Genomic DNA, 27,506 nt, shown 5'->3' with positions numbered 1-27,506 from the left:
CTCTTGTTTTCTGTGACCGTCTCTCTCTCTCTCTACCCCCACCATACCCCTCACCTTTTTTTGGAAGATGATATGGGGGACCCAGATGTTACATTTCACTGGCCAATGGTGAGCAGAGAGGGGCTGGATTGGTGTGCACTCCCAATGCCCCTTCTTTTTAAAAACGCCTGAGCTCCTGTCTCCAGCTCAGCAACTCAACTCACATGAGAGAAAGAGCAGCAGCGAGGCTCTGCTCGACCAGCGGCATCACACACACCTGAGAAACTGAAGCAGCAACTCTCAGCTGCATCTGCAAGCTGAAGAACCAAACTTTTCCCCCTATGTCTGTAGAGGATCAGAGAAAAACAAAAATCCCCTGTAACTGAAGTTGTGGTACCATGTTGGAATTAAATAAGGTGGCACTCCTGCTGTCGTTCCTGGCTTCACTGGCTCTGGGCCAAGGTAAGTGAAGACTGAAAATTCAACTGTTATTATTTCAATTGTCCAAAACAGGAAATTCATGGGATATTACTGTAGATGCAGAGTTTCCAGCTAAATGAAAGACATAGATTTTAAGATAAATTTAGTTTTGAATTGAACTATTTTTCATCTCCCTTGTCATTATTAGTAATCACATACTCTAAGAGCAGAGGGCCAGTGCATGACTACTCACACATTGCACTACAACTGACATAACTGTGGTGTTTTCTAAGTTGGCGACTTTTCCCTGAAGATGTCAGAGCAGGAGACATTTCTGGTGAAATGTCTGGTGGTGAGCTCATGTGATAAGGGTGTGTCTGTGTGTGTTATTTTATACACCACCTCAGTAGTTCTTAATCTCTAATGTTAAGTCCCCAGCATGCTTCACAACCGGGCTAATCAACAACACGTGGTGATAGAAGAGGAGGTTAAGAGGAGACGTGAACACACAGTGGAAACTCCAGTTTAATCACAGTAAAAAAGCTCTGTTGATGACTGTAAATGTGCTGCTGGTGACACAAAAGGTTCTGGTGGCACACGCTTTGTATTCATAATGACAAACTGTACTACAGTAACTGCCAATCAGAGGCCTGCTTTTGAGAAAAATGCAACGCAGCCATAGTGCTCCACTGTATTTTTATGATCTCTCAAAAAGCCAATTGAAGCATACTTTGTTAATACCAGCTGCTCAGTTGAATTCACTTTCTTTACCGTAGTGAACAGTTAGCTACATACACGTATAATGTTCTGCCTTTTCCAGATCACAAGGTTATCCCACAAAAGTCTTACTCTTATCATCCTTTGAACGCTCGCCGCTCTTTTCTGAATGACACCAGTAGCAGCGCTTTTTTCCAAAGCTGTCATTTTCTGTCCAGCTTACAGCTGCTCCCCATTAACGGGACTTGGCGTTTCATAAAAGCAAACGACACCTTAATAGTCTCCATATCTTGTTGGACTTGGAGGCCTTTAGCATTGTAAATGTCTTGCATCGGCTTTGCGCCTTTGACTGATGAGTATATCGGAGACAGTTAGGCGAGGGAAAAAGGTAAATGTATAAACGGTGATTCAGATTGACTCTCAGTGAACTGAACGCTGTGTTATAGCTGTGAGTGAATGCCGACCTTAAAACGGATTGTAAAATTTTACATTCTGTGCCACGCTCCTTTAGTAGTACATCCACATGTTGCAGTAAGGTGGGGCAGTTTTGTCCTTATTTCACCCTCAAGCGCAGTGCCAGCGCTCCCTAATGATATAAACCCAGTCACCTTGGAAACAAGAAGGAATAATCACAAACCAAGTGACCCACTTTTCCACCTGCTGGGTTGGAGCTGGGCTGCATGACAGAATGGAAAAAAAGGAGGGATAAAGAGCACAGGTAAAATGACTTTATTGTCCTATTTTCCTGTCAGATTGGCCAAACTCTCAAGCCCCCCTCGATGCGTTCAGTCCACCAATAAAGAAATTACTTTATGTCTCCATCTGTCCATTTGTCTTCATCTGCTCACCTTTTGTTTCAAACGTGTCTCCCTCAGGTATTTCTTCATAAATACTTTCCCCACCTTTCTCCCATCTGTCTCTCCCTCGCTCCATCACACTCCCTCCTTCGCCTTTCTCCACCTATTTCTCTCTGCCCTGCTCCATCAAACGCTCCCTCCTCGCCTCGCTCTCTGTCACTCTCTCCACAGGCCTTAGAGCTTACAGGTTTTATGAGCTGTTCTCCTATTTGAAGGCGTCAGCTGTTGCTGAATGCCCACTGTAACTCAGAGGGGGACACTGTGGCATTACCACCTCTAAGTCTTGCTTTCAGCTCCAAGGATTTTTTCATCTTACTGTAATCTGTCCTGTCTAACCATACCAGAGGAGTTCCAATCTTCTCCAATTGTCAGTCAAAGCTAGTTCTCATTAAAGTCAGCTGGGCAGGCTGACCACTGTCAGCATCTGGAGCTGACAGTGATTCAAATGGATGAAAGGAAAAGGCGTAAATTCCCATTAATGAAAACCTCTAAGCCATATCACATCTTTCTTTTCTTCTGTGTACATGGTCGCGTGGATGTGCCAAGATGTTATTTATTGCAGGACTAATCAGCTGCTTTCTACTGAGCTATTTCCAGCTCTTCCTGGCTCTGTACCTGTACACAGGTGCAGAGGTTCCTGCAAGCAGAAATTCTACACTGCCCAATTGTGTTTTTAATGGTATCGGGGAGAAAAGTAAATCCTAAAATCATATGTTCATGATTTATGGTTTATGTCAGGGACATAATTGCTGATTTTAATGAGCTACAGATGTTTGAGGAATCAGATGAGGATTTTTGCGAAGAAGGAACATCGGGGTAAAGAGAGAGATAGATGCAGAGACAAAAAGCAGACTCCTCTGCAGCCGCACACACCTCAGCTAGCCAAACACATAAACAGCTTCCATATGACAAACAGATCACATACACAGGCCCCCCCCCCCACACACCTACTCACACACTCACATCACTGAATTCATATACCTCTATATAAGACTAGACTTCTTCGACAAATACACTACAACCTCGTTCTCTTAGTGAGCTTAACTTTGTCCAATAGGTTACATAACGTGGGAGGTTCACGTCTTCTCCTTCTTGTAAGGATCTGGAATATTATTATTAACAGGATCCAGACCTTCTATTTAAGCCCTGTTTCTCTGCCAACATACATCTGGCACAACCACACCTCTCTAATCCGACTGAAACCATTCTGGGTGCAACATCATAAAGTCCTGCATTTTCCCCACTCTCGGACTCTTCAGCAGCTTTTTTATTAGATCCTGGCGAAGGCAGAAAGCTCCCACTCAGAGAGTGAAGCAGAGTGAGGCGGTCCTTTTCAAAGCCACTGGTGATGATTAATAGAGGATTTGCCTTTGTGTAGCCTGGCTGCAAGTACACCGGCTGTATTTCAGAACAAACCCCTGTGACGTAAATCATTAAATCCAAAGATAGTCCTCTAAAATAGGAATTGCAGTTGTCACAGCAGAGTCAGAGAGGGGAAGATGACAATGGCTGCAGCGTGAGATAAAAAATAATCCAGTAGCTATGTTTCCGACATGTTTCCGACATAGTCTGGCATTCAGGTGCTTGGCATACGGCTATATGTGGAACTGAGATGCAAAGCAACCCACAGATGCAGGTCTCCTCTAATATACTGGTCACACTATAACGTATCTTGTTACCTTGTTGAGGGTTTACAAGGGTTACGCCGAGGCTGGCTGAGGTTTATAATAACTGTCACATGGCAGGGCTCATGTCAAAGGAGAAACTGCAAGATACATCATTACTACACCATTAATTTAACGGAACACAAAACCTAGCAAACAAAGGCGAGACCATCCTGCTGCGAAACAGCATCAGTCGTGTTAGCAAGTGTCCCAAAACATCTGTTTATGTTCAAGTGACAAAGCCCTCTAGTGGCTGTAGTAATTGTGACAGAAGAAGACGAGGAAATCTTTGTTTGTCCATGCCCTCTAGAACGACACATTGAAACATTTTGTAATCTGACACCCCTGTCGGCAAGACAGCATCATATCTTTGTTCTCTCAAAAACTGTCAGTCACTGGTGCACAATAAATACATTTTGTGACGTGACGATGCCAAGTATTTATTTTAATGAATTCAAAAATCAAACAAAATAAGACCCACACAGAGCACAAGATCAAGGACAAACAAAAAAAAATTTTTTGCACTAAAGAGGAAATCATAACTTCTAACCTTGCTCCCTCTGGCTTGAAAGATGTGTGTTACTTGCTTCTTGATGAAGGCAATTCCCTCACATACCAGCCGTATGAAGCAGTGCCCCAATAAAATCTCCCGGCTTTTAAAATTCATAAAGTGTTAACATGACTCTCAAAAGCACAATAAGCTCTGTGAGTCTGCCATGGAAACCGGGCCAGTTCATACCTGCCATAACTGAGGTCGCCACACTATCATTTGGCTTCCTGCTGCTGAAGCTAATCTGTGTTTCTTCTTTTAACTTTCTAAAACCATTAGTCACCTCATAAAACTCCAAGAACTGTTTGCTATTTTGTTTTCATTATCAAACATCTTGAAATGATAATCAGGAGCCAAATGGTTCTACTGTGAATTTCCTTTGTTTTGGTGAGAGCCAGGAAGAAATGTTACGTAACAAGAGCAGGAAACCTGCTTTATAATTTATTGGAAATAAATGGATGCACTTCAGAGTGGGGAGGGTAATTAATTATCCACAAGTTTGGATGTCACTGTTAATAAAGGGGAATGAAAGGGTTGTTTGTGACCCCTCAACATATACTTTCCCAAGAAAATGTTTTAAAAGTTCTCGGACTGAACCTTAGTGTACGCTAACCAAAACACTAACAGTGATATTCTGCCCAGTGGAAGAAACACAGTCTTTTAAATGCTTTTAAAATGTAATCAGGACAGACAATGAATTCAGGAGAAAAAGGAGAAGGGTGGAAAAACTATTTGATTTACTAAACTAAACCTGTGAGCGCAACCACATCTGCCCTGCAGATCAGTGTGAAAGCATTTGCTTCTGTTTATTCAGCAGTTCCAGTGTTCAGAGAGACAAAGCCATATGGAAACCTATCAATGGTTTCTAAAGCCAGGGGGCATAAAAAATACACCAACCCTCCACATCAGCTGACTGTCTATGTTACCCTAAAACTTATGTAATACATTTCTGGACAGATGATCTTTGTTCTGTTGAGCTAATATCCGTCTTTGCTAAATGTATCAAAAAACGTTAAGGGTTGAAAAGAAATGTTCTGGCATGGCAATAAAGACTTGAAGTGAGCTGTAAAACCAGTGGGGACTGGGATCGATACTGGCCTCTGTGCTGGGAGGCTTTGCCCGTAAACTCAGCAGTGTCTCTCCCAAAGTGCTAAGTAGTTGCACATATTGCACACCCACACAGATTGTATAATTTCTTAAGCTACTTTTTGTTTCTGTCACGCACTGTGACATTTATGTTTTTTTCCGCCCAGCTGAAATGTCAAGCAAACAACTGACGTTTTTGCAAACATAAAGAATTAGTTCAGTAGGAAAATGAGGCATTACACTTCAAAGCGGAGAGGGGAAAGAGGGGAAAACGTGCCATGGTGCATGTTTAATAAATCAAAGAGCCAAATGTACAATGAATGCCAAGTTGAATATCTTTCTCTTTCTAATAAGGCAACATTTGGTTTCATCCTATCCTCACTGTTGTGCTGTTGTGAGTGTGAGCACATTTGTGAAAAATGATGATGATGTAAGAATGACTCAGTGATGCAGGCTATATGTGTCTGCATGCTATATGTTTGCATTATAATCATATATCATTAAGTTAAACAAAAAATGCTGCTTAAAAGTTGTGTGTTTGTGTGTGTGTGTGTGCGAGGTGATGAAGCAGGTTAAAGTGACGTTTTCTGGCTCGGCCACCGGTTAACAGATGACTCCGAACGCACTGATTTGTCACAGCTAGAGCTTGATTAGCATCCTTAACAGGATCGAGAGGAGTAAGGAGGACTGGAGGAGGACAAGCAGAGGAGGGGTGGGGCAACAAGCTGACAAATGAAAAGATGTATGACAAAAGAGCATGGGGGAGATGATGGATAGACAGGATGCTCCACAGTTTGGATGTCGACGAAGCAGGAGGAGCAGCAGTGACAAACATCTACAGAAAAGAGGAGGAGAGGGCAAGTAGAAAGACAAGCAGATGGAAGTACAGAAATTAGACAGACAAAAGCTTTGTAGTAGGCCCAGAAGCCTAGTCATTGTTTCAGCACATAAAAAGGACAGAAGGCCTGTGGCTCGAATGAGTGAAGTGGCAGAGGGAAGGTGTGCAATCAGAAGAGCGTGCCCAGACTGCATCACACATCAATGTGTGTGTGAGAGTGTGTGTGCACATGACTGTGTGGATGTGCACACAAATATTGGAATAATTTGCTGTGAAACATAATGCACTGTACAGCAGAGCTACATGTTTTCTAAAGTACATGTTTTCGTGACTTGATGGACTTTATTTTGCTGCATGTGCTTTTGTTTTCAGTTTTGGTGCTAACAAGAACCTCACTCACATACACACCGGACATATGTATTATTAGCATCATGTTGAACCAACCAAACCAAAAACTTCTGAGGGAAATGCATAACTATAAGTATATAAGCTGTTGCACTGAATAGTCTATGACCTTGTTGCTTTATATCCAGATGTTTTTCTCGCTGTTTGCAGGATCTGTGAGGACCAGGAGTCTGTCAGACCGAAGCAGGAGAGTGGCCCTCAACACGTTCACTGACGCACAGACAACAGGTACTGAATCCATCTGCAGTGATATTCACGGCTGATTGTATGGCAGGGGTTTTGAAGCTGTGAGTTGAAGGGGAGGCGCTAAGGGAGAGACGTGAGGCGAAGATACACTGTGTCAGATGAAAGGGACTGGTGTATGCTGGTGTTCTAAAAACAACAATAGAAAACACATAACTGCAGATCTAGTGTCAAATGGTTATACTATCACACTTACTTGGTGATATAGTATTTGTGTTACTGACACATAGCTGAAATGTGTGTGGTTGTTGTTGGTATTTTTTATTTTTTTTAGCATACTAAGTTCTGAATTCTGTCTGGCAGCATCTTGTGTGCTTTGATAGGACAACCACAGACAACGGAAATTAGAATTAAGTGTCTTGTCAACTTGAAAAGCTGAGGTTTGGATGACTTAACATCCATCTTTTAACTAAGCAAAAGAGCTCCAGTATTAGTCTGTATCCAGGGTGTTGCAACACAGATGCCTCTTATCACCTCAGTACACCCCGCAGCCAACCAAAGACCGACCAAACCATTATTTACTATAGCAGTGCTTTACTTTGGGAACGAAATAAATCATCAGTTTGTTGCTAATTCATTCTTTTGTTTTTAATCCATCATATTTCTCCTGAGGAAATGCTCAGGTTTCAGAACATGCAGCAGACTAAAAAACTAGACAATATGCCTCATCAGCCAAGCCAGGGGGCTTGGAAAGAGCCTGGACAATGCAAAGCTCCCTGGGGGGTATGAAGTCAGTTTCAAATGGCAGTAGCAGACCTCTAAAAATTATTAACCCCTCCCTGCAGATTTCCTCTTGCTTTTTCTTGGTTCTGACCCATGTCTCCCCTCCACGTAAAATCAGCTCCAACCCCCTCAACCCCCCCCCTTCCTTATTTCTGGATCATGAGCTGAATTGTTTTCTTTCTTTCTGACTTTGTTTTTCCAGTCTAACCCTCTATTCTTTTGGTTTTCTTACACTCCCCTCCATGTGCCTCCAGGCGTGACAGAGTGGACTTCTTGGTTCAATATTGACCATCCTGGAGGGAATGGAGACTATGAGCGCCTGGAAGCAATCCGTTTCTATTACAGGGAAAGAGTTTGTGCACGGCCCATGGCCATGGAGGCTCGCACTACAGACTGGGTGGCAGCGGCAGACACCGGAGAAGTTGTCCACTCCAGTCTGGAGAAGGGCTTCTGGTGCATCAACAAGGAACAGCCCCAAGGCCGCATCTGCTCCAACTACCATGTCCGCTTTCAGTGTCCCCCAGGTAGCTCAGGGCAGTACAAGCTGTCACTTCACAGATATGAACATTCACCCAAACACATAAATGAATACACATTTTCACATGCATGCATGTGAGCACTGCTTTGGGGAGGAATTATCCATGCTCTTACTCCTGTCTGCCATGTTAAATAAAGTGTTATTTCCTGTTCCTGATTCAGCTTGCCAACAGCAGCACGTAATGCCAGCTTTGCTCAGGATGTCACACTCTGTTCTTCAATGTGTGTGTTCAGTGCAGAGCTACTGGACTGACTGGAGTGAGTGGGGTCCCTGTTCCACCACGGCTTGTGATGACGTAGGCATCCAGGTCCGCCAGAGGAAATGTGTGAATACCCAGCCACTGCCTCTCCTGTTGGTGCCAGCGTGTCAGGGGCACCATTCAGAAAGGAGGGAATGTTCCACCCCTCCATGTACAGGTGAGAATCACAAGATTTACCAGCACCTAACGTGTGCTAGTACCTTAACTTAAAATAACAACCAGTTAGGTGCAATGGTGGGTAAGGTAGTCATCCTTCAAACAAAGGGCATGGTTCAAGGTCCCATGTGAGCAAGCATCTTTGCAGCTGGAGCAAATCTTCAGAGTTAACTGACTGTACTGAACCATCATTGTCACTGCTGTAATCAGTAGCTTTCAGCAGTGGAGCTCCTCAGCACCGTTGTCCGCTCAGCTGTGATACACAGTATGTTCCTTGTTTAAAGCCTATTAAAACACCACAAAACCAACAGATACATGTCACAGAAACAAAAGCGATAACTCTGGTGCAAATAGTATGCCTACTTGTGTGAAATACAGAGATGAATTTACTATGGCTGAGATTGTTCTATGACAATTTGTCTATTTGACAAAAGAGCTTTTAAACCTGTATTTTTTAAACCTGAGCCCTATTTTCACATATTTTGGGGTCGAAAAGACTTTTTGGGAGTAAATGGCTTCAGTCAGCAGCTATGAAGTGGCTGCACTGGCTGCAATATATTCCTTTGGGGCAATTGTTGACAAGACCTTATTTCTGTTACTCCAACACAACAAACTCCTATCTCCAACTCTGACAGCAACAACTCGCCTCTCACAAGATTACAGAGCGAGAACTGTCCTTGAGCAAGACTTCTCCAGGAGTCACTCGTAGGGATCCTTTAAATGACGTTGTCAGACACCTGATATAACTGTCTGAGTCTGTCGGGGGAAAAAAGAAGCACTTTTTGGGGACATCATTTGCCCCAAAAGAATATGCTGCAGCCGCTACTGCATAGATTCCAAAACTATTTGTACCTACTAGTCATTTTGATCCCAAAATATGTGAAAATAGGGCCCAGGTTTAAAAATACTGAAATGATCCTTTAACAATCTATCTCTAACTAACTCTATATAAATTTTGAATGACCAATGTAACCGAAAATATTATTATATATTACTCACATAATTCCTTCTGTCTTTCTGTGTGATCAGCCAAGTGGAGTCAATGGGGTCGGTGGGGGACTTGTTCGGTGACCTGTGGTGGAGGTCGCAGGATTAGGAGGAGGACCTGTGTGAGGACCTCTGTGACAGTTCAGTGTACTGGACGGCCTGTTGAAATACAGAAGTGTGGGAAAAGTTCATGCCCAGGTATGCTGAGTCTATGTTGCAAAAGTCATACTGTCTTTCTTTAAAGGTTAAGTGTGTAAGTTTTAGTGACATCTAGTGGTGAGGGTAACAAATTGCAACAAATTACAACAAACTCCTCACTAACCCCCACCCCCCTTTCCAAGCGCGTAGGATAGCTACAGTGGCCAACACAGGACAAAAGTTGTCGTAGTCTGAGACAGCAGAGAGTAGCCAGTTAAGAAATTAGGTTTCTTTAGATAAATATATTAAGAAATTATATTTACTTAATTATTCAGTAAAATAATATGTTATTGCAAATATTATTACTTTTCTTGTTACTTCAATAACAATATTTTAGGTGTTACATGATGTCGCATACTCCTGTAATAGATTATTTTACAGTAAACATACATTTTGTTACATCTTGGGAGGGTTGGCTCAGCTGGACTAAGATTAGTTTACAAAGGCATTGTCAGGTGAGGATCATGGCTCCTCTCCACTTTGTTCAATAAGATAGGCAATCAGCAAATCTTACCAAAAAATTTCTTTTTTCAAAATACAACAAAAACACAAAGTATATACTAATAGAAAAAAAAAAAAGGAAACTATCCATAATTTTAGCTTGTGGTAAAACAGTGCAACGTTTTTAATGGGCATTTACCCTGTGATTGATCAAATTACATCTTTGTGTGCACAGAAGCTAAGCATTGCCTACAAACAAATACGTTTTGTTTTTTTGTTGCAAATTCTGAAAGTAAGCATTATTGTCCACTTGATAGGCACACTGTCTAATTATCGTAACATTGTTAGTAGTAAAAATAAATACAGTTTTTCTACCAGGGGAGTAAAATGTGAGCCTCCATGCTGTACAGTTTTATTGCCAATTGATTGAATGATTGTCTTACAAACATAACTGACACATTTCTGTCCATGTAGCAAAGCCAAAACAGAGCGCTGGAGAATAACGTTACATGAAATTACAATCCAACTACGTATTTTACACCACTGACAAGAGAAACACGTTACTTCTCTCTGTGATTATGCCCATCTTAGCTAAAGATTTCAAACAACAGTTTTCATTTCGACTAACTTAATTGCCTGTCCAGCAGAAAACAGGCAAATTCAGCGCCACTTTGAAAACATCTGGATTACATCAGTGCCTTCTATCTGTGAAAATCCACAATGATTATATCCTTGATTTCTGCAGTCATTTGTCCACACCTGTCCCGACTTCGTCTGGCTTCATCATGTTTTCATTTCTTTGACGACAAAAATTCACGCTCCGCTCGTGCTAAATGTGGTCCTCCATTTGTCCAAATTTCACTTCACTTCTTACTTCTAATATATCAGTAAATTATTATTATTATTTTCTTCTTCTTCTTCTTCTTTGTATTCATTTAACTTAGTGACAAGCTTCTCCACTGCTGGAATAATACATGAAGAAGAAGAAAAACGTAGTGACGAAACACACTCTGTAGAGTAGTTTGTCCATTTTTGGCTACTGTAGAAACATGGCGGCGCAACATGGCGACCTCCATTCTATCTACATATGTAGATAGAAATGGCTCATTCTAAGGTAATAGAAACATTAATGGTTCATTATGTAAGGTCTTTATACACTGAAAACATAGTTATGGATCTTACTGTATATTGCATTTCTGTCAATAGATCATCTGAAATATTACATACTGAAACTTTAAATTGGTGTCTTTATTGGTATGTGCTCGTGTCTCTTTCTCCAAACAGCCAAATGCCAGCGTGTGTGCACCGAGGGTCATCCCAGTGAGGACTGCAGCCGCTGTGTGTGTGACAGCCACGTGCTGCATGGAGAAGTCCACACTGTGACTGGTGTGCCGGTGGCAGGAGCCTGGATGGCACTAGCCAGCCAGCCTAAGATGATTCGTGCCCGTACAGATGCCAAAGGTCAGTTCAGGCTCATAGGAGTCTGCTCCTCCAGCTCGACCTTGATCTCCATTAGGAAGGAGAAGTTCACCCCAATCAATGTCTCCACCTCCAGTAACACCACAGGGTTATCTTGGGTACGCGCTGTCCTCAAATCAGCCGGTGAGTGCTAATACAAAAAGTTCTTAATAAAAAAGTTCAAGCATTCAAGTGTTTGTTGCTTTCAATCCAACCAAACACAAAGCAAGTTCATGGTATAATTTAGTATTAATTGAACATATCATTGGTTATTAAAATAGCTAGTTTCATAAGTAAGAGTTTCCTGATTCTCATTATAATCATTCCACAGAGGCAGTAAATCCTCCAATCATATTCTCAGCTTTAAAAAAAATGGAAATTGACAAAACTACAACATAAACAGTTTGACCTATTGTAAGACTAAACATCGACTGGAAAAGTTACTTGGTTGCATGGAAACCAAATAAAAATAGGGCTATGCTGCTTTTGAAAGAGTAATTCCCTCAACAATAATTTTTCATAAGCACAGAGACCAATGCGATAATAAAGTGTAATGTTTGACTGAGTTTTATGAGCTCTCAAAGCTCTGAGCACCATTTACAACAGTCAGAGTAAGGTCTTGAGGGTTTGCTCCTTTCTGCTTTCCACAGAAAAGCCATACATTGTGAAACACCCGGAGGACAAAGTGCGTTATGAAGGAGGACGGGTGCTGTTTTGCTGCAAGGCAACAGGATCACCAGCACCTGACAAATACTACTGGTGAGACGACTACCAGGGCGGGAACATTACAACACACAGAAACAGCTAGCATCAGAGTGATTACTTTTACATATTAGGAAAATTATATTTGGAGGTCCCTAAATGTTAAATTTCCCTTGTACCAAGATATATACTTATTTTTATTATTAAAGCAGCATTAATCACTTACTTTTCACACTATTTTGGTTTCCAACCGGTCCTGAGAAAATATCTGTCTCTTTAGCTGCTAATTACTCCACTTTATAAACCAGTTAGTAGCTTACTTCCCTCTACTGTTTGGTGCCGGGCAGGTAGTATACAGTGGGTTTATTAGAACTTTATTTGCTGAAAACATCTGCCTGCTGCGGCTGAAAAACAACGCTGATGAGAGTGGTGAGACTGAGACAAAACTGTATAGTTGCGGCCTGGAAAACCAAATCAATGTTCGAGAATGATGCTAAAGCACTCTGTACAACTTCTTCTCAGTGGGTTCATCACTACACGCAACCCCTTTCACATTACACAGTGCTGCTTCAAAAATCAAAACTAAATTTTTAAAAGAAAGCACATAGTTATAAATAGTAAACTATTTTTTTTACCTTTCATTATACATTTTAATAAATTGTATATTGCTACCAACATTTAAAATTTTCATTTAAAAAATAATTCTATTTATTATATTATCTCTGAAACTATTTTTAAAGGTACCACAATGGGACTCTGCTGGACAGGAAGGTGTACAAGTATGAAGAGGACCTTATACTGCAGAACCTGAAACCGAAGCAGTCAGGACAGTACTATTGCAAAACCAGCAGCCCAGCAGGCAGCATCAAGTCCTCTCCAGCCTTACTCACTGTGATTGGTATGTGTAATCTCTTACTGAAAGCCACTATATATCAACATCAGTGTAAGATGTTTTCACATTCGCATAAACCCAGTCACATAAATAAAGATGCGGTTTGTATGACATTTATCTGCTGGTGCGACAGCAGCTTTGACGATACTAATGCTGTTCTCACCATCAAAAAGAAACAAAAACTCCCTTCTAGTTGATGACACAGTCATGTAAACTGTAATTCATCATCATCAGTCTGGAGAAAAAATAATTTACTATGATGATAGCAAGAGGCACACAGGGATTATAGCCCTGGATGGCTGCTATCCCAGTGCATTTGACAATGACGTATTTAGTTCTACACAGGTTTAAGAAAAACCACTGACAAAAAGCAAACAACCGCAATTCGGTTGACTGTATAAATAGCAGCTGCCTCAGAGATTGAATACACACTTTAAGAGGAATGTCAGTGCTAAGCTCCAACCAAGTCATCCATGAACCATGTCCATGCATTAACAGGATTCAAACAAAACCGCACTGTCCAATAACTGAAGGAGAGAGAAAAGTTAGACTATCTGTCATTGGAAAAAACTAATACATGAAAAGAAAATAGGAAAATAAAAATATCAGGGCTCGCACAATCTGGCTTCACTTGGAGCAGTATGTTTTTATTATGTTTACATTGGTTGAAGCTACGGTTTTTCAAAACTGGGATCCTTTATTGTGCGAGATGGCTCTGGACACTGTAAAACCTCAAACCCAATTCCTCCAGAACACCCAGTGTTGAAGTGAAATCCAACACTGTCAATAAATCCTGTCTCTTTTGTCTCTCAGACTCAACTATGTTTCCACATCCACATGGAAGAACTACACATTGCTTATATCCTTCAGGTGCTTGTTAGCTAAAACACAGATTAATGAACAGGGTTCAGGGTTTTCATGGAAGAGTGCAATAGCAGTCTGTCTCAGGCCACAGACAAATCCCCGCACTCCAAAAATAATTATGACACGAGAGACTCCTTCATCTCCTTCACCTCGACACAGTTTCTTCTCACATTTTACATTATGCAGAAGTTTAATTTAATTTCCAATTAAATGCATTCACCACAGGTCATACAAGTGACTAGAAGTAACTTAATTTATTATCAAAGGAAACTCAAAGCCCTCTTGGTAAAGCCATCAGCAGGACAGTAATGATATTTCTTATGCATCGCAGTTCTCCATGTCTCCATGTGTCTGCAATTTTCGACTTACTTGGGAGATGGGAGCTTAACAAGGACGCTTGACTTGACTATAAGCTCAACCATGATATCATGCACATTAACTATTCTGCCAATGTCTGGGTGAACAATAATTCTTTCTTTCCAACTCCCATCTGGATGGTTGGTAAATAAATGTTCTCTTCAATTCAATGTCTAATTACCCTTTCGTGCACATTTCATCGTCCAACTTGGCCACTCACATGTACTTTCAGACCATGAAAACGTGTGTGTGTGTGTGTGTGTGTGTGTGTGTGTGTGTGTGTATGAGCATAAATACGTACATTCTGTGTGTTTGTGTGCATCTATGTGTGAAAAAGGAAAGCAGAAATAATATATCTGAATACTTCACTTGCAAGTTCAAATTTATTCTCCATACACTTTGTCCTATTCCATTCATGCACTGATATACAATTACGCAGTACCTGACGTTTTTAAAATTAAAATCTAAAAGATCTGGCAGACTTTCAAGAGCAGGTAGGGTATTTTAGAGAAAGTAGAACTCCAACAGTAACGTTTTCAACATGGCAAGTCTGTGTTCATTTTAAAAACCAAAGCAGTGTCAAAATAACACTTCACAGCAGTCATTTTTGTACTTAATATTTTATGCACTATTTTTTGCACTGAGAAAAAGCCTTTCATGTGTCATGTACATAAGGTACCTTAATGTATCTTTTAAATGTGTCATATCACCACTAGTTTAATGTAATGTGTCATCTAATTCACAGCAAAAGGAACACCAGCATGCAATTCCACCCCTGAGGCGCACCTCATCAGACTGCCGATGGACTGTGTTCAACCCGGGACTGACTCCAAGTACTACAATGCTGGCCGCTGCACTCAAAATAAATGTGCTGGCTCCCTAGACTTTGATATGCGCTGCAGAGATGGAGCTGGGTTCTGCTGTGGTGTCCAAAATATGGAAAGTCGAATCATTGACTGTGGGACCTACAGTCTCCCTATCCGGGCTGTGACGCAGTGCAGCTGTCAGAGGTGTGTGCAGCCTACTGTGCTGGTTCGTGGCAGAGTGGTCACAGCTGACAATAATGAGCCTCTGCGTTTTGGGCACATCTACATTGGGAAAGAGAGAGTGGGCACCACTGGATACCAAGGAAGTTTCACATTACAAATTGCTCCTGATACACAGAGATTGGTGGTAAATTTTGTTGACCCCACTCAGAAGTTTCTTGACACTCCAAAGGTGTTCATCTTTGATAAGAAAAGTGGCTCCATCTACCATGATGTGAAGGTGATGAGAAAGCAGAAACCAATCGATATCAACGCAGGAGAGACCAATTCTATTAACCTAGGGGAGATTAAAGGGGAAGATCCCATTGGTCAGTTGGTTATTCCTCCCAACTCTTTCCACAAGGACAATGGAGAAATCTACGAGGGAACTGTGAAAGCCAGCGTCACATTTATTGACCCAAGAAATATCACCATGGCGGCTGCAACCCCAGGTGATCTCAACTTTGTAGACGATGAGGGTGACATGCTCCCTTTGAGGACCTATGGCATGTTCTCTGTGGACTTCAGAGATGAGACAAACAAGGAGGTACTTGGAGCTGGAGCTGTTCAAGTCCTTCTTGACACACAGCATGTCAAAATGCAAGAGCACATTCCCAAAATGAAACTGTGGTCTTTAAACCCAGACACAGGAGTTTGGGAAGAGGAGAGTGACTTCTCCTACACCACAACTACTGGTGGTCATGGGCGGAGCAAACGAGAGGAGCGCACATTCCTCATAGGCAACATGGAGATTAGAGAACGTAGGCTCTTCAATTTAGACGTGCCTGAAAACAGACGCTGCTACGTCAAGGTCCGTGCCTACATGAGTGACAAGTTCCTACCTAGTGAACAGCTGGAGGGTGTTGTGATCAGCTTGATAAACTTGGAACCCAAACCTGGTTATTCCTCTAATCCTAGGGCATGGGGGCGCTTTGACAGTGTCATAACTGGACCCAACGGAGCTTGTTTACCAGCTTTCTGTGATGCCCAAAGGCCTGATGCTTACACAGCTTATGTCACAGCAATGATGGGTGGGGAAGAACTGGAGGCAGCTCCCTCCTCCCCCAAAATGAATCCAAATATTATTGGAGTGTCTCAGCCATATCTAGATAAAATAGACTACCAGCGCTCAGACCATGAGGATCCAGCTCTGAAGAAAACAGCCTTCAGAATCAACTTGGCAAAGCCTAACCAAAATAATCTTGATGAGACCAATGGGCCGATATATCCGTATCAAAGTTTAATAGGTTGTGAAAATGCCCCTATCGATGCAAATCATTTTAGATTCTTCAGAGTAGAAAAAGACAAGTATGAATACAATGTTGTTCCCTTTGAGGAAAACGATTTGACCACCTGGACAGGAGACTACCTCTCCTGGTGGCCTAATCCCCAGGAGTTCAGAGCATGCTTTATTAAGGTCAAGATCCATGGACAGAAGGAAGTGATGGTCAGGTCAAGGAATCTGGGAGGAACACACAGAGAAACAAAAGGCAAATTATATGGCATAAGAGACATTCGCAGTACCCGGGACATGCGAGAGGCCAACACCTCAGCAGCCTGTGTAGAGTTCAAATGCAGTGGCATGTTGTTTGATCAAGCCGAGGTGGACAGATCCCTCATATCAGTCCTTCCACAGGGAAACTGTCGCAGGATTGGCACCAACAGTCTTCTACACGAGTATCTCATTAAACATCCACCAGTCGCTCAAAACAACGAGTCCTTTGCATTCACCATGCTAGCCCCTGTTGATCCTTTGGGACACAACTACGGCATCTATACAGTCACAGACCAGAATCCCAGGGTCGCCAAGGAAATTGCTATAGGGCGCTGCTTTGATGGCACCTCAGATGGTTTCTCCAGGGAGATGAAGTCAGACTCTGGAGTGGCGCTGACCTTCAGCTGTCCAGAGAGGAAAATTAACAGAGAAAGCCTGTTCCAGCGTCTACAGACCAACCCGGGTCAGGCTCTGTCTCAGATGGCGAGGGACATGAGAGAGTCGGAAGGTCTGCAGGTGCAGAGATTATCCACAGAGATAGTGGCCTATCCTTCAGAGCAGCGGGGCAGGCCCCAGAGTCGCAGAGTCAGCTCTACAACCAGGAGGAGAATGTCCACACGCACAGAGAAACGCCAATAGATGTGCCAAGAAGTAGGTTAAGATCAGATCATTTGAGGCGTCTTTACATTGATAGTAATATCAGAATTATTCAGATGTTCTCTGCTTTTCATTTCTAGATCTTCGGTCAAGACCGATATGATGGCCTCAAGGCGAGGAAGTAAAAATGGCCCGTCTGTTGTTGAGTATTAACTCCCTCCTGACTATGGCAACCACAAAACGAGGCAGACAGCAATTCATCAAAATCAGTGTGATTGAAGATATTCATTAGACTTATACTTACTTGAAGGGTTTGGTATATAAATGTCTTCCTTCCCTCCTTGAAAGGCATCATTTGTCTATATGTAACGCAGTGGCTTGCATTTATTTAATTAGCTTTGGTCTAATTGTATGTATGAATAGACTAAACTGACGTTTAAGAATGTAACTTTTATAATTTGTGGCATTCCACATGTGGATGTTTTTGCTGATGTCACTCAATGCTTGAGTTGACACCAAACCTTCAAAAGCTGTAAATACTATGCCAGGCCTCCAACACTTCATAATTTGCCGTTGCTTTCCACTGAACTTCTTTTCGAGATCAGAAAGAAACCAACTTGAGACCTTGTTGTCTGCCACAGACCCTGAGACATTTTTCTACAATCTTGGGAACTCACTCCACCAAGGCAAGGCACACTCTGAAGAGACCTGTTGGATGCAGTGGGGTGAGGCATGCCACCCAGGGAGGATGTTTTCAGTCATGCTTCTTAATGTTTTTCCTTAGCATGCCACATTGCCAACTGTGTCTCAGCCAAATGTCCTTCCACACTTACTTAGAACGTGTAAGACCAAGGCCTTCGCCAAGACAAGCATGGATCTCACTAGTGGCAGGCAGTCTAAAATGAGATAAGTTGACTGTGAGGTGTGCCATAATTTCTTTTTGTCCTCTGCACATTCCAAATTAGCATCACCAAACAAAACGTTACTGAAAACTTTATATTCACAAATATCTCACTTTCTCAGAAACCATTACAGAGACTCATTCAGGGTCTAAATTGACTTTGTTTTTATTGTTGGGTAATGTGATTGTCAGCTGCCTTTATATCTTGAAGTGCAATAACTATATGAAGCAAATAATTTAACAGCTATGCGTAGAATCTATTAACCTTTTCATACTTTGCTGCATGACTGAGTTGAATTTACAATTTGTACAACACAGTAATCTTTTCAGCTTCAGAGAGCAACCTGGGTAGCAGAGGTTAAAACTCTACAGGGAGCCCTCTCTTCATTAACAGTACCCACTGTATAATTATTACACATGGGAGTAATAATTAAAAAGTGACACAAAAATTAATTTACTGGCAAGGTTCTACCATTCTGACAGTATGTGTGGCAAAATAAGTCATCAATCGATTTAAAGTATCCATCTTGATATGTCTTAAGACGAATAGAAAATAGATGTAAATTCAAATGTTAAGGCTATTTTAGTTGAGGTTGATATGAGAAAGAAGCTTCACTTAGTGATAAAAGCTCCAAACTTGTTTATCTCCAAAATGGGCACTTGCAGACTCATGGGAGAAGCTCCTCAAGCTGAACTAATCCAACAGCAAATAAAAGTTGGCATGGAGAAAGCTGACAAGCAAATAAGCCTTCTGTTAATTAGAAAATAAATAGCTCACTCTCTTGAGAGCTATTAAAACAGTTTGACCCTGACTTCCACAACAGCCAAACAAGTTAATTTACAGGAAAGAAAGGATGATGTTAAATAATCAACAATATACTGGGCTCAAGAGGATCATGGTCAAGCATATTTACCATCAAAATGGTACCCTCCCCACTGTACAGTTAACTTGAAGTTTTCAGCTCGATCCATTTAAGCCTGATTACATTTTTATTGCTATTGTGCAACAGATTCATTGTTTAATGTGTGCTAAAAATGTACCAATGGGAAGTTGAATGTATCCATGAAAATCCAATATTTTAACCCTATACTTGTACTTGGACCCACATTGAACAACAATCTCTTTACATTATGCACAATGAGTGGCACACTCCAGAAAAACACTCAAAACAAAGTAATATAGGGTGACAACATGTGGTACCTTTGCCATTATTGCTGAACTCTTTAATCACAGGCCTGTGGGTCTATGACTGTAAAGTTCAGATCTCCAGATGACAACAAACATCTCCCTGCAGCAGATGTAGCATCCACCAGAAAGATGATTGAGTCCAGGTGTGGGAAGAGATAAGTCCTATAAAATGCAATGGTGTGTGAGGTTAGCTGAGGAGGCCCAACAGCTGTAGAGCAACTGGAGGAAATGTTAGACCAAAGACATCAATAGAAATTGGAGCAAGATTATCCAGTGATGGATTTAATCATTTTGGGGTACTGTTTGGTAAATGGAAAAAAGAAAGGGAAAATATTAGTGGTCTTTGGCCTTACAGTCTATCACTTACAGAATATCAGACCTCGGAAGTGGTTGCACATGGAAGAATGCAGGATTTTGGAGGAGAATGCCTTGACAGGAGAATTGGCTTATTCATGAGGAGAACTTATCAGGGGAGTTTGAAGGACAAGGTAACGATAATAGACTGAGTAAACCATTATGTAAGGCTTTGCATGGGAAAGTAAGCTGGCTTCTCCAAACAGTTGCTTTGTCTTCTGGGGAACTTCAAAGGAGATTAAAGAACCTCAGCAATGTTTGGTTTGATAACTTAAGAAAAAGTTTCCAAAGACTTTAGAATCAAATAATGGGAGTTTGAGCCTGAATCCAACAGATATAGCACATAGCAAAGGAAATGTTTATCTTACTGAATCTCAACGGGAATGGCTGTTGTAGCAACCTTTTCATTTTACAGGGATTCAATGTTAATTTCATAAATATGATTTAATGGAGATTTATGTATTTTTGTTTAACCCCTTTAGAGGAATAGTTCAACATTTCTGTCTGTTCAATATGAGGCTTGTGTTGTGGCCTGTTATCTTAGCTTAGCATAACTGGAAACAGGAAAAAAACATCTAGCCTGGGTATCCTTGAAACCCCAATGGTAGCATGGCAACTGTACGATAAAGTGAGGACTCCAGGACATTTGTCACATAACCCCCAACCACATGTCTTTTTACACTTCCCTGTTCACATAGATAAAACAAACAAGATATTACTTATTCATTAGTGAGCTATAAAGGTGCTGGTAGGCGACCTGTACCTTTGGACAGAGCAAGGTTTGCTGTTTTCAACTGTCTTTACTAAGCTAAGCTAACTGGCTGCTAGCTGTGGCTTCATAAATGGGCTACAGTACAGACATGAGAGTGGTATCGATCTTTTCATCTAAATTTCTGCAAGACAACAAAAAAAGTACATTTCCAAAAATGCCTAACTAATCCTTTAATAAATACTCCACACTATTTTATACTGAAGAATTGAATGCTTGACAATTGGCATTTTCATCCCCTTAGACTTACTGCCTAAACTTGGCATGTTACTGTTACAATTAAAATTTGAAAGAAGAATATGTGAAGTTAACTGCTTTGGAAATACTTGACCTGATTGACCTGATTTTGCCTCTTTGTCACAGAATTTCTGTGGGTGCATGTAATGCTAAGCCACACTATTTAAAGCAACATTATGTAAGATTGTTTTTTTGTGAGATTTGGTACCCCTACCATTTCTGAATGTAATTCATCTGTCATAAATAAGGAGAGCTGTACATGTGTATCACTTACTTACTAGCCTAACTGTGTACACAGAAGGAAAGCATCTGCATCTTGCAGCCTTTTCATAAAACTCTCTCCAACGTGCAGGAGCATCTTGCTGGGTCACTCTCCTTTTCTCCTTTTCTCTTTGTTTCCTTCATCAACGTCCTCTTTGGTCTCTTCAGCTCTGCCATTAGCTAACGATATGTCCATAGAGGCTGCTGAGCCCGTATCGCCCGACTACAGCGCGACACCTGCAACACCCTAGTGGCAAGCTAGCCAACAAAGCTAGACGCGAAACGTTGTTTATGCACAGGACTCCAATGTTACATAGTGCCAATAACCAGCGCTACCCGGCAGGGAGCGGCAATGACAGATAATGCCATTCACCCTTTCACAAGTCAGTGTAACATGAAAATAATTTTGAAGCTGTTATATTAAGATACAATTACTACATAATGTTGCTTTAACTTTGTGATATTCCACTTTTGTGCAGAAAAGCACAAGACTCTCAGTGAATTCTCGGACTCTCTCTTCTGTACAGTCCAGCTGATCTTAAGGAGATCATCATTCATTCAGGAGGTCATCTTTGAACCTTTCCAACACTTTCTGGCATATATGAAGAGAGTTGTATATTTTTCAGTGCTCCAGGAAGCCACCCTGAGCTCAAGTAAAATAATTACATAAATGAACTCCTGATAATACTCTGTAAATGCATAACTATTGCATGGTGATGCCAATCTCGTTTCTCTCTGATTTAAGTTTTTATGTGTAAATTGTGTATTGTATGAAATCTACTATAATTGTAAGACCAAGAAACTGTAAATAAATGATTTTTTGTTAGTGTTTCATTAACATTATTGTGTATTTTTTTATTAAGGACACATGAAAAAACATAAACGTTCAACAATTTCATATTTCTGAAGGAAAATGGGTTTTGGTCTATTTTCTATCAAATATATAACATTGATGCTAATATTTAATTTGTCAAATACACTATACGGAGCCCTGCGATGGACTGGCGACCTGTCCAGGGTGTACCCCGCCTTTTGCCCGATGGCAGCTGGGATTGGCTCCAGCCCCAATCAACCCTGTATGCAGGACGATGGATGGATGGATGGACACTATACAGATACAATTGTACGCTTTGCATAATAACAACAATAAATACAGTACAAAAAACACAACAGTGGAAGCCTACAACAAATAGGTAGTAAATTAAATATGCCTAAAATTACAGTGTATGCAGATATTTCATACAGGCGTGATGCATAATTCACATAACAACAAATAAAATGCATTACAATTAGCTATATATAGTATATGCAATATATTTAAAGAAACAGAGCAAAAGGCTGACATGAATGCTGGATGTAATGTAAAGAAACAGCTCCTGACCTGTGCAGAATCCTGAATAATGTTTACTTTTGACTTTTCCACCAACACAAATAGCTGCATCTCCATTGTGTACGCCCATTACCCTCCAGGTGATGAGTTATAATGCACAAAGCGATACTTCTGGTGCACATAAACAGACAGTTTTAGCCAGTGGAATTATTATTGTAATAAAGTTGCACAACAGGGAGCACAGCAGGGAGGAAAATGAGAGTGTTGAGCCACACTGTCACTGACACCTTCATGACTGGGCTCTCTGTGTCTTCCAGAAAATGGAGCTGACCGAAAATATAGTGAGTGTCTGCTCTCACCGCTAAGGAATAAAGAAAACACACTCAGTGCACACACACATAAAGCTAGAAAAACACATTTTTCTTGAGTCAGTGGCGGTCAGGTCGTGAACCTTCCTCCGGCGCCTTACTAACAGTTTCTTTTTAGTCCCATTGCGTCAGTAACAGACAAACCTGTCTGTGCACAGGCCAGAAATGGAGAAAAATGGTGATGGAGACGTCTTAATGCCGGGACTGCCACCAATCTTAATTGCAGTGCCCTTCATGTGTGTTCTACTTGCTGGAACTCTATTTGGGTAAAAAAAAACAAAACAAGGACAGAACTACAAAATCTGACAGAAAGTTTCTGTTGTGTTGACATCACTGGATTATGTGTCTAAATATATCCAAAGCCACAACTCAGCAAGTGTGACTGCTTGCCTGTGGGTTGAACCGTGCCTTTGGTAACACTTGGAAAGACATGAAAGAGGATTATTGGTAGTAATGAACTTGAGGTTGTTTAGTTTAGTTAGATATCAGCCTCTGAAAGAAACTGACAAAAAACTTCCACAATTACATGATTACAGATTCTTCCACTGAAAATGACTGGAAGCTTTATGCTCATAAAAGGTGGCCTGTACTGCTCAGTCCAATACAGTTGCTGTCGGCTGGCACCTTAAAAGTATAAACTTATCACAACTGATAATTTGTTTTAATAATACATGTTTTATAAAAAAAAATCATTTGTACTTTTCATTCTGAGCATGTTGTCCATTTGAACTAGATTAGCACTGCATTTTGAGTATATTGTAATGACTCCTGTTACCTCTCACATGACTGTGAAACACAAAGGCTCTAGCTGTGTGTGAATTCATTCCCTCATACCAATTATGGTTAGAGTTTTTGCAAATGATCGTGTTGTATTTAAATTTGAAATAACATAGTATAACAAGACTTGTAATAGTTTGGGCAGGTAGAGAGATCCACTTTGCATATTTGACTGATAAAAAAGTAAAGAAAAAACATATTCCACTCTGTAGTTTTATAAATAATATTGCCTTCTTCAGGAATTCACTTTTATACTGCCAATAATAAAATATGCTGCTTAGTTGTTTAATATCTGAGTTAAATTTTGTGTTTTTATATTATATATTCACTACTGTCTGGTGTGTAAGCAGTGAGCTTACAGCTCTCCATATTCAGTTCTGTGATGAGTCTCTAACTGGAATGCCAGCAAGAAACAATTTAATGATGTCATGTCCTCTTCAGACAATCCTCTTGATATCATCCTGAGTTTGCAGCAATCAAAGGAGAAATGGTCTGTGAAAGTGACAGATAAGGCTTAGGAATGTTTCAGATGGCTTGGGTTTGTGGAACAAGTCCTAAAAAAAGCCCAGGCTCGCTGCAGCGGTCGATCGAAGGGAGGAAGCAGCCGCATGCGGTGGATCAACTCTTCTGATCTGCAGGAAAAGGCTGCAAGGAGAGACGACTGGCGTGTTTCACGTACACGTTGCCATCCTCCAGCTTGACCTCATACACTTGTTGCTGTAAAAATCAAAACAAAGGATGCAAAGACATGAGATCTGGAAGCAACACATCATCATGACCCACTGTGGAAGCAGCAAGAAGTCACACAGGACATTAAAATGCCAAGTAATCTTATTTAATGTCACTTTTCACAAGTAAAAAATCTCCTGTGAAAACTTCAAAGACATCCGAATATTTGTTATGTTTCTTCTATTGCCTGACATCATAGGTCTTTACAAGAGAAACAACAGATCATAAAAATGATTAATGGAAAAGCGAACGAGATGTTTATGGAAAGTGAAGCTCTTGTTAGGGCTGTTCATTGACGCATGAATTCCAAATAACAAAAAATGTTTGACACAAAACGCTTAAACCCTGATTTCTCATGCCGTGTCAATCAGTGGAGCATTCCTACATGTTATAGAAGAGGATGATTTCTCTGCATATTACTGCAAATGTTCACGTCAACTTCCAGGTGCAGTCAGCAAGTGAGGCTCCTGATATACTGGGCATCTTCTGAGGTGCAATTTGTAGCTCTTAGTAATATTTTTCATTACTGTATATTACAAATATGTTATGTGTATGCTGAGCATTTAGCAGTTTATGTGGGAAAAGCAATAAACTATCTTACAGGAAGGACGTATTTAAACACTGACCTGTAAGGAGGAGCCTGACTTCCCAGTTCTGAGGTCGAAGTCATAGTCGTGCCAGGGGCAAAAGACTTGCAGAACCCCATCAGCCTCCTCAATGTCCCCCTCACACAGAGGGCCGCCTGGGAGACAGGAAATTGTTAATCACATATTTTCCCACTCTAAACAAATGACTTTTGCTTGTCTTCCTTAGAGGAAAATGTGATTGTGAGGCTTGCACAACATGGTGTGAAACTGATAAACTCCTCTGTGGTTTTTTTTTTTAAAGCAAGACGGCATTATGGTGTCCGAACAATAATGCTGCGATGATGTGTTGAGAAGAAATCCGCTTGACACTGTTCTTGATCATAAAAGTTTATTACATCAAGGAGTTCAGCATCAATTACAAGCCCTGCAGCAGCTTGGAGAGTGACCCAGCCCGATGACCACTCTGTCTCTCTGTACATCAAACACAGCTTATATAGGACATGTTTAGGTATCTGTTAGACACCATATAAGGGTCTGAGTCTCCACATAACCACTGACCTCTACTCTCCCCTTAAAAGGTCACTAATCCTCTATCCAGCTGCTACAGTGCTATGTTAAACTGTTATGCTCAAATGCACATATGTTATACACAACAGCATAAATAAACCAGATCCTCTTATTTTGTTGTACCTACAGCTAAAGTCTAGCCCGCATTTAGTAGTCCACATCCAGCTTCGTATTACGGTGAACACGCATTATAAGGCTATAATTTTACATTTTTAAAATAGGATGTATCGCCTTTAGAGATCGCGATAATACATTTGGGTATTGAGGCTTTACCGGAATGTGAACAGCGAGCATCCATGGCAAAAAACTCCCCCTTCACGTAGAATAGGCAGACGTCAGACTCGTAGCCGTGGGAGGAGTACATTAAACGGCAGCGCTTGTTGGAAAGCCCCGATACCGGGCCTATGAGTCTCCATGAAACGCCATCCGCGCTTCCCTCTTCATCTCCGGAGCCAGAGGCCATAAAGAGCGGCGAAATGTGCTGGTTTTCTAATTTGCGCTACTACAGAGCTCCTATTATCCGTCAGTGCAAGAGGATTTGGCAGTCCGCTCTGTGAAAATATTCCATATTAACCACCAGGCCGACTAGTGCGACGGTCAGCCCTGCGGATTGAGCTGCAGCCAGCCAGCCGGGACACCGTCACACCGAGGCACGCAGTGCGCTCTCCAGCACGGCTGCTCTTCATTTGAACTACATGTGAATGAAATTTGTTACAGGTAATACATGAGCTGCGCAGATATTCTTCACAAAGCCACAGATTCAGTAATGCTACTAGTGTATCACTTCCAAATACACAGCTGCACTAATATAAAATAGGCTCTAAAATACTTAATCCCCAAAGTCCAGGACAAACTTGAACACAATGGTCCTTACATGTTAAATCATAGCAAAGAGCTTAATATGGGGAAGGCTGCCCATCAGAAATACATGTTTCATTATATACTGACCCAGACAAAACCTTCCTGTTCTTTGATTAGGATCAGTCTGTGACAAACTCACTGTTTTATGTTCAAACAATGCAATTCTGCAAATATACATATTCTGCGTTCTTGGTGGCCCTGTTGAGTTTATTGGGAACACTTAAATATACAGTGTTGGACTTGTTCCCAAAGAGTGTGGTAAATGTGGAACATTACTTTTTATGTACTGTGCAAATAGTTCAAAACCATTTCTCAATTATCAGTTATAAAGCTTGTTATTGTTCTTTCATGGTAGACTCCATAATGTACTGTGCTCCAGACAGGTATTTGGCTGGATTTCTTCATGTTTTTCCACAGTGCAGTTTCTTAGTATTATCGCAGATTGTTTGTGAACTCCATGTGTCTGCCAGTCTAATAGTTGTTGACCTTTTTTTGTGTCAACTGTGTGGTGTTGTCCCATTGAAAAAAATGTAATTTCTGTCAGCAGTGCTTTATCAAGTAACAGTTTATAGAACATATAACCTTAATCTTAAAACAGGATGTTAATAAATCTTAAAACAGGATGTCCATCTTCCGTTAGTCAGTTTAACCTTAATCAGACCATTTATATTTGCCAATAAGCCAGCCATCAGTCTATGATCAAAGAAGATTAATGATTCATCATCACCAGTGTTTAAAACCTACCTTTCCAGTAGAATTGATGTCAATTGGCAAATTGCAAAAAACAAAAATACATACATGATGATCTGTATTTCTTCAACTTTGATTCACTTTGTCTCCGTCGCTTTATTGTGCCAGTAATAATGCTGCTGGCAGTTTAGCTTATAAGTAATGTGAGTTACTGTCTAGACTGGAGTGATACATAACAGAGGCCACTTGTTCGGATTCCTGACTTTGAGAAATTGACTCATGTAAGCTTGCAGCATGAGCGCAGAGGAGTGTAGTAATGCCATGAAGACGTGTCATGGGCAGGAAGAAGGAATGCTACTGCGTCTTGTCAGAAGTTGGATCTCAGAAAATGTTAATGTGAAGTAAAATCACTTAAGAATAAGGAAAGCCAGTGTA

The 27,506-nt window shown here is 41.0% G+C and overlaps 2 protein-coding genes across 2 annotated transcripts; one reads left to right on the top strand and one right to left on the bottom strand.

The window, feature by feature from the left end:
• Nucleotides 1–189: 189 nt before the first annotated feature.
• cilp2 (cartilage intermediate layer protein 2) lies at nt 190–22,000 on the top strand. The gene is made up of 10 exons (XM_038716247.1): nt 190–441; nt 6,667–6,744; nt 7,737–8,006; nt 8,254–8,436; nt 9,465–9,620; nt 11,346–11,663; nt 12,170–12,278; nt 12,962–13,119; nt 15,080–17,505; nt 17,592–22,000. The coding sequence occupies exons 1-9, from the start codon at nt 378–380 to the stop codon at nt 17,491–17,493; spliced, it is 3,750 nt and encodes a 1,249-aa protein (XP_038572175.1). The 5' UTR covers nt 190–377; the 3' UTR covers nt 17,494–17,505; nt 17,592–22,000.
• A 1,836-nt stretch (nt 22,001–23,836) lies between these two features.
• si:ch211-212d10.2 (uncharacterized protein LOC557710 homolog) lies at nt 23,837–27,301 on the bottom strand. Its single transcript, XM_038716248.1, has 3 exons — nt 25,794–27,301; nt 24,993–25,108; nt 23,837–24,354 (listed from the first exon to the last, which is right to left on the bottom strand). Exons 1-3 carry the CDS (start codon nt 25,981–25,983, stop codon nt 24,256–24,258), a joined length of 405 nt encoding a protein of 134 aa, XP_038572176.1. The 5' UTR covers nt 25,984–27,301; the 3' UTR covers nt 23,837–24,255.
• Nucleotides 27,302–27,506: the final 205 nt, after the last annotated feature.

This window comes from Micropterus salmoides, unplaced genomic scaffold, assembly GCF_014851395.1.
Source record: "Micropterus salmoides isolate LMB-PRFRI ecotype aquatic unplaced genomic scaffold, ASM1485139v1 Ms_hic_scaffold_13, whole genome shotgun sequence".
Lineage (NCBI taxonomy): Eukaryota > Metazoa > Chordata > Actinopteri > Centrarchiformes > Centrarchidae > Micropterus > Micropterus salmoides.
Note: the sequence above shows the minus strand (reverse complement) of the source record. Positions and strands in the feature narration are given on the sequence as shown.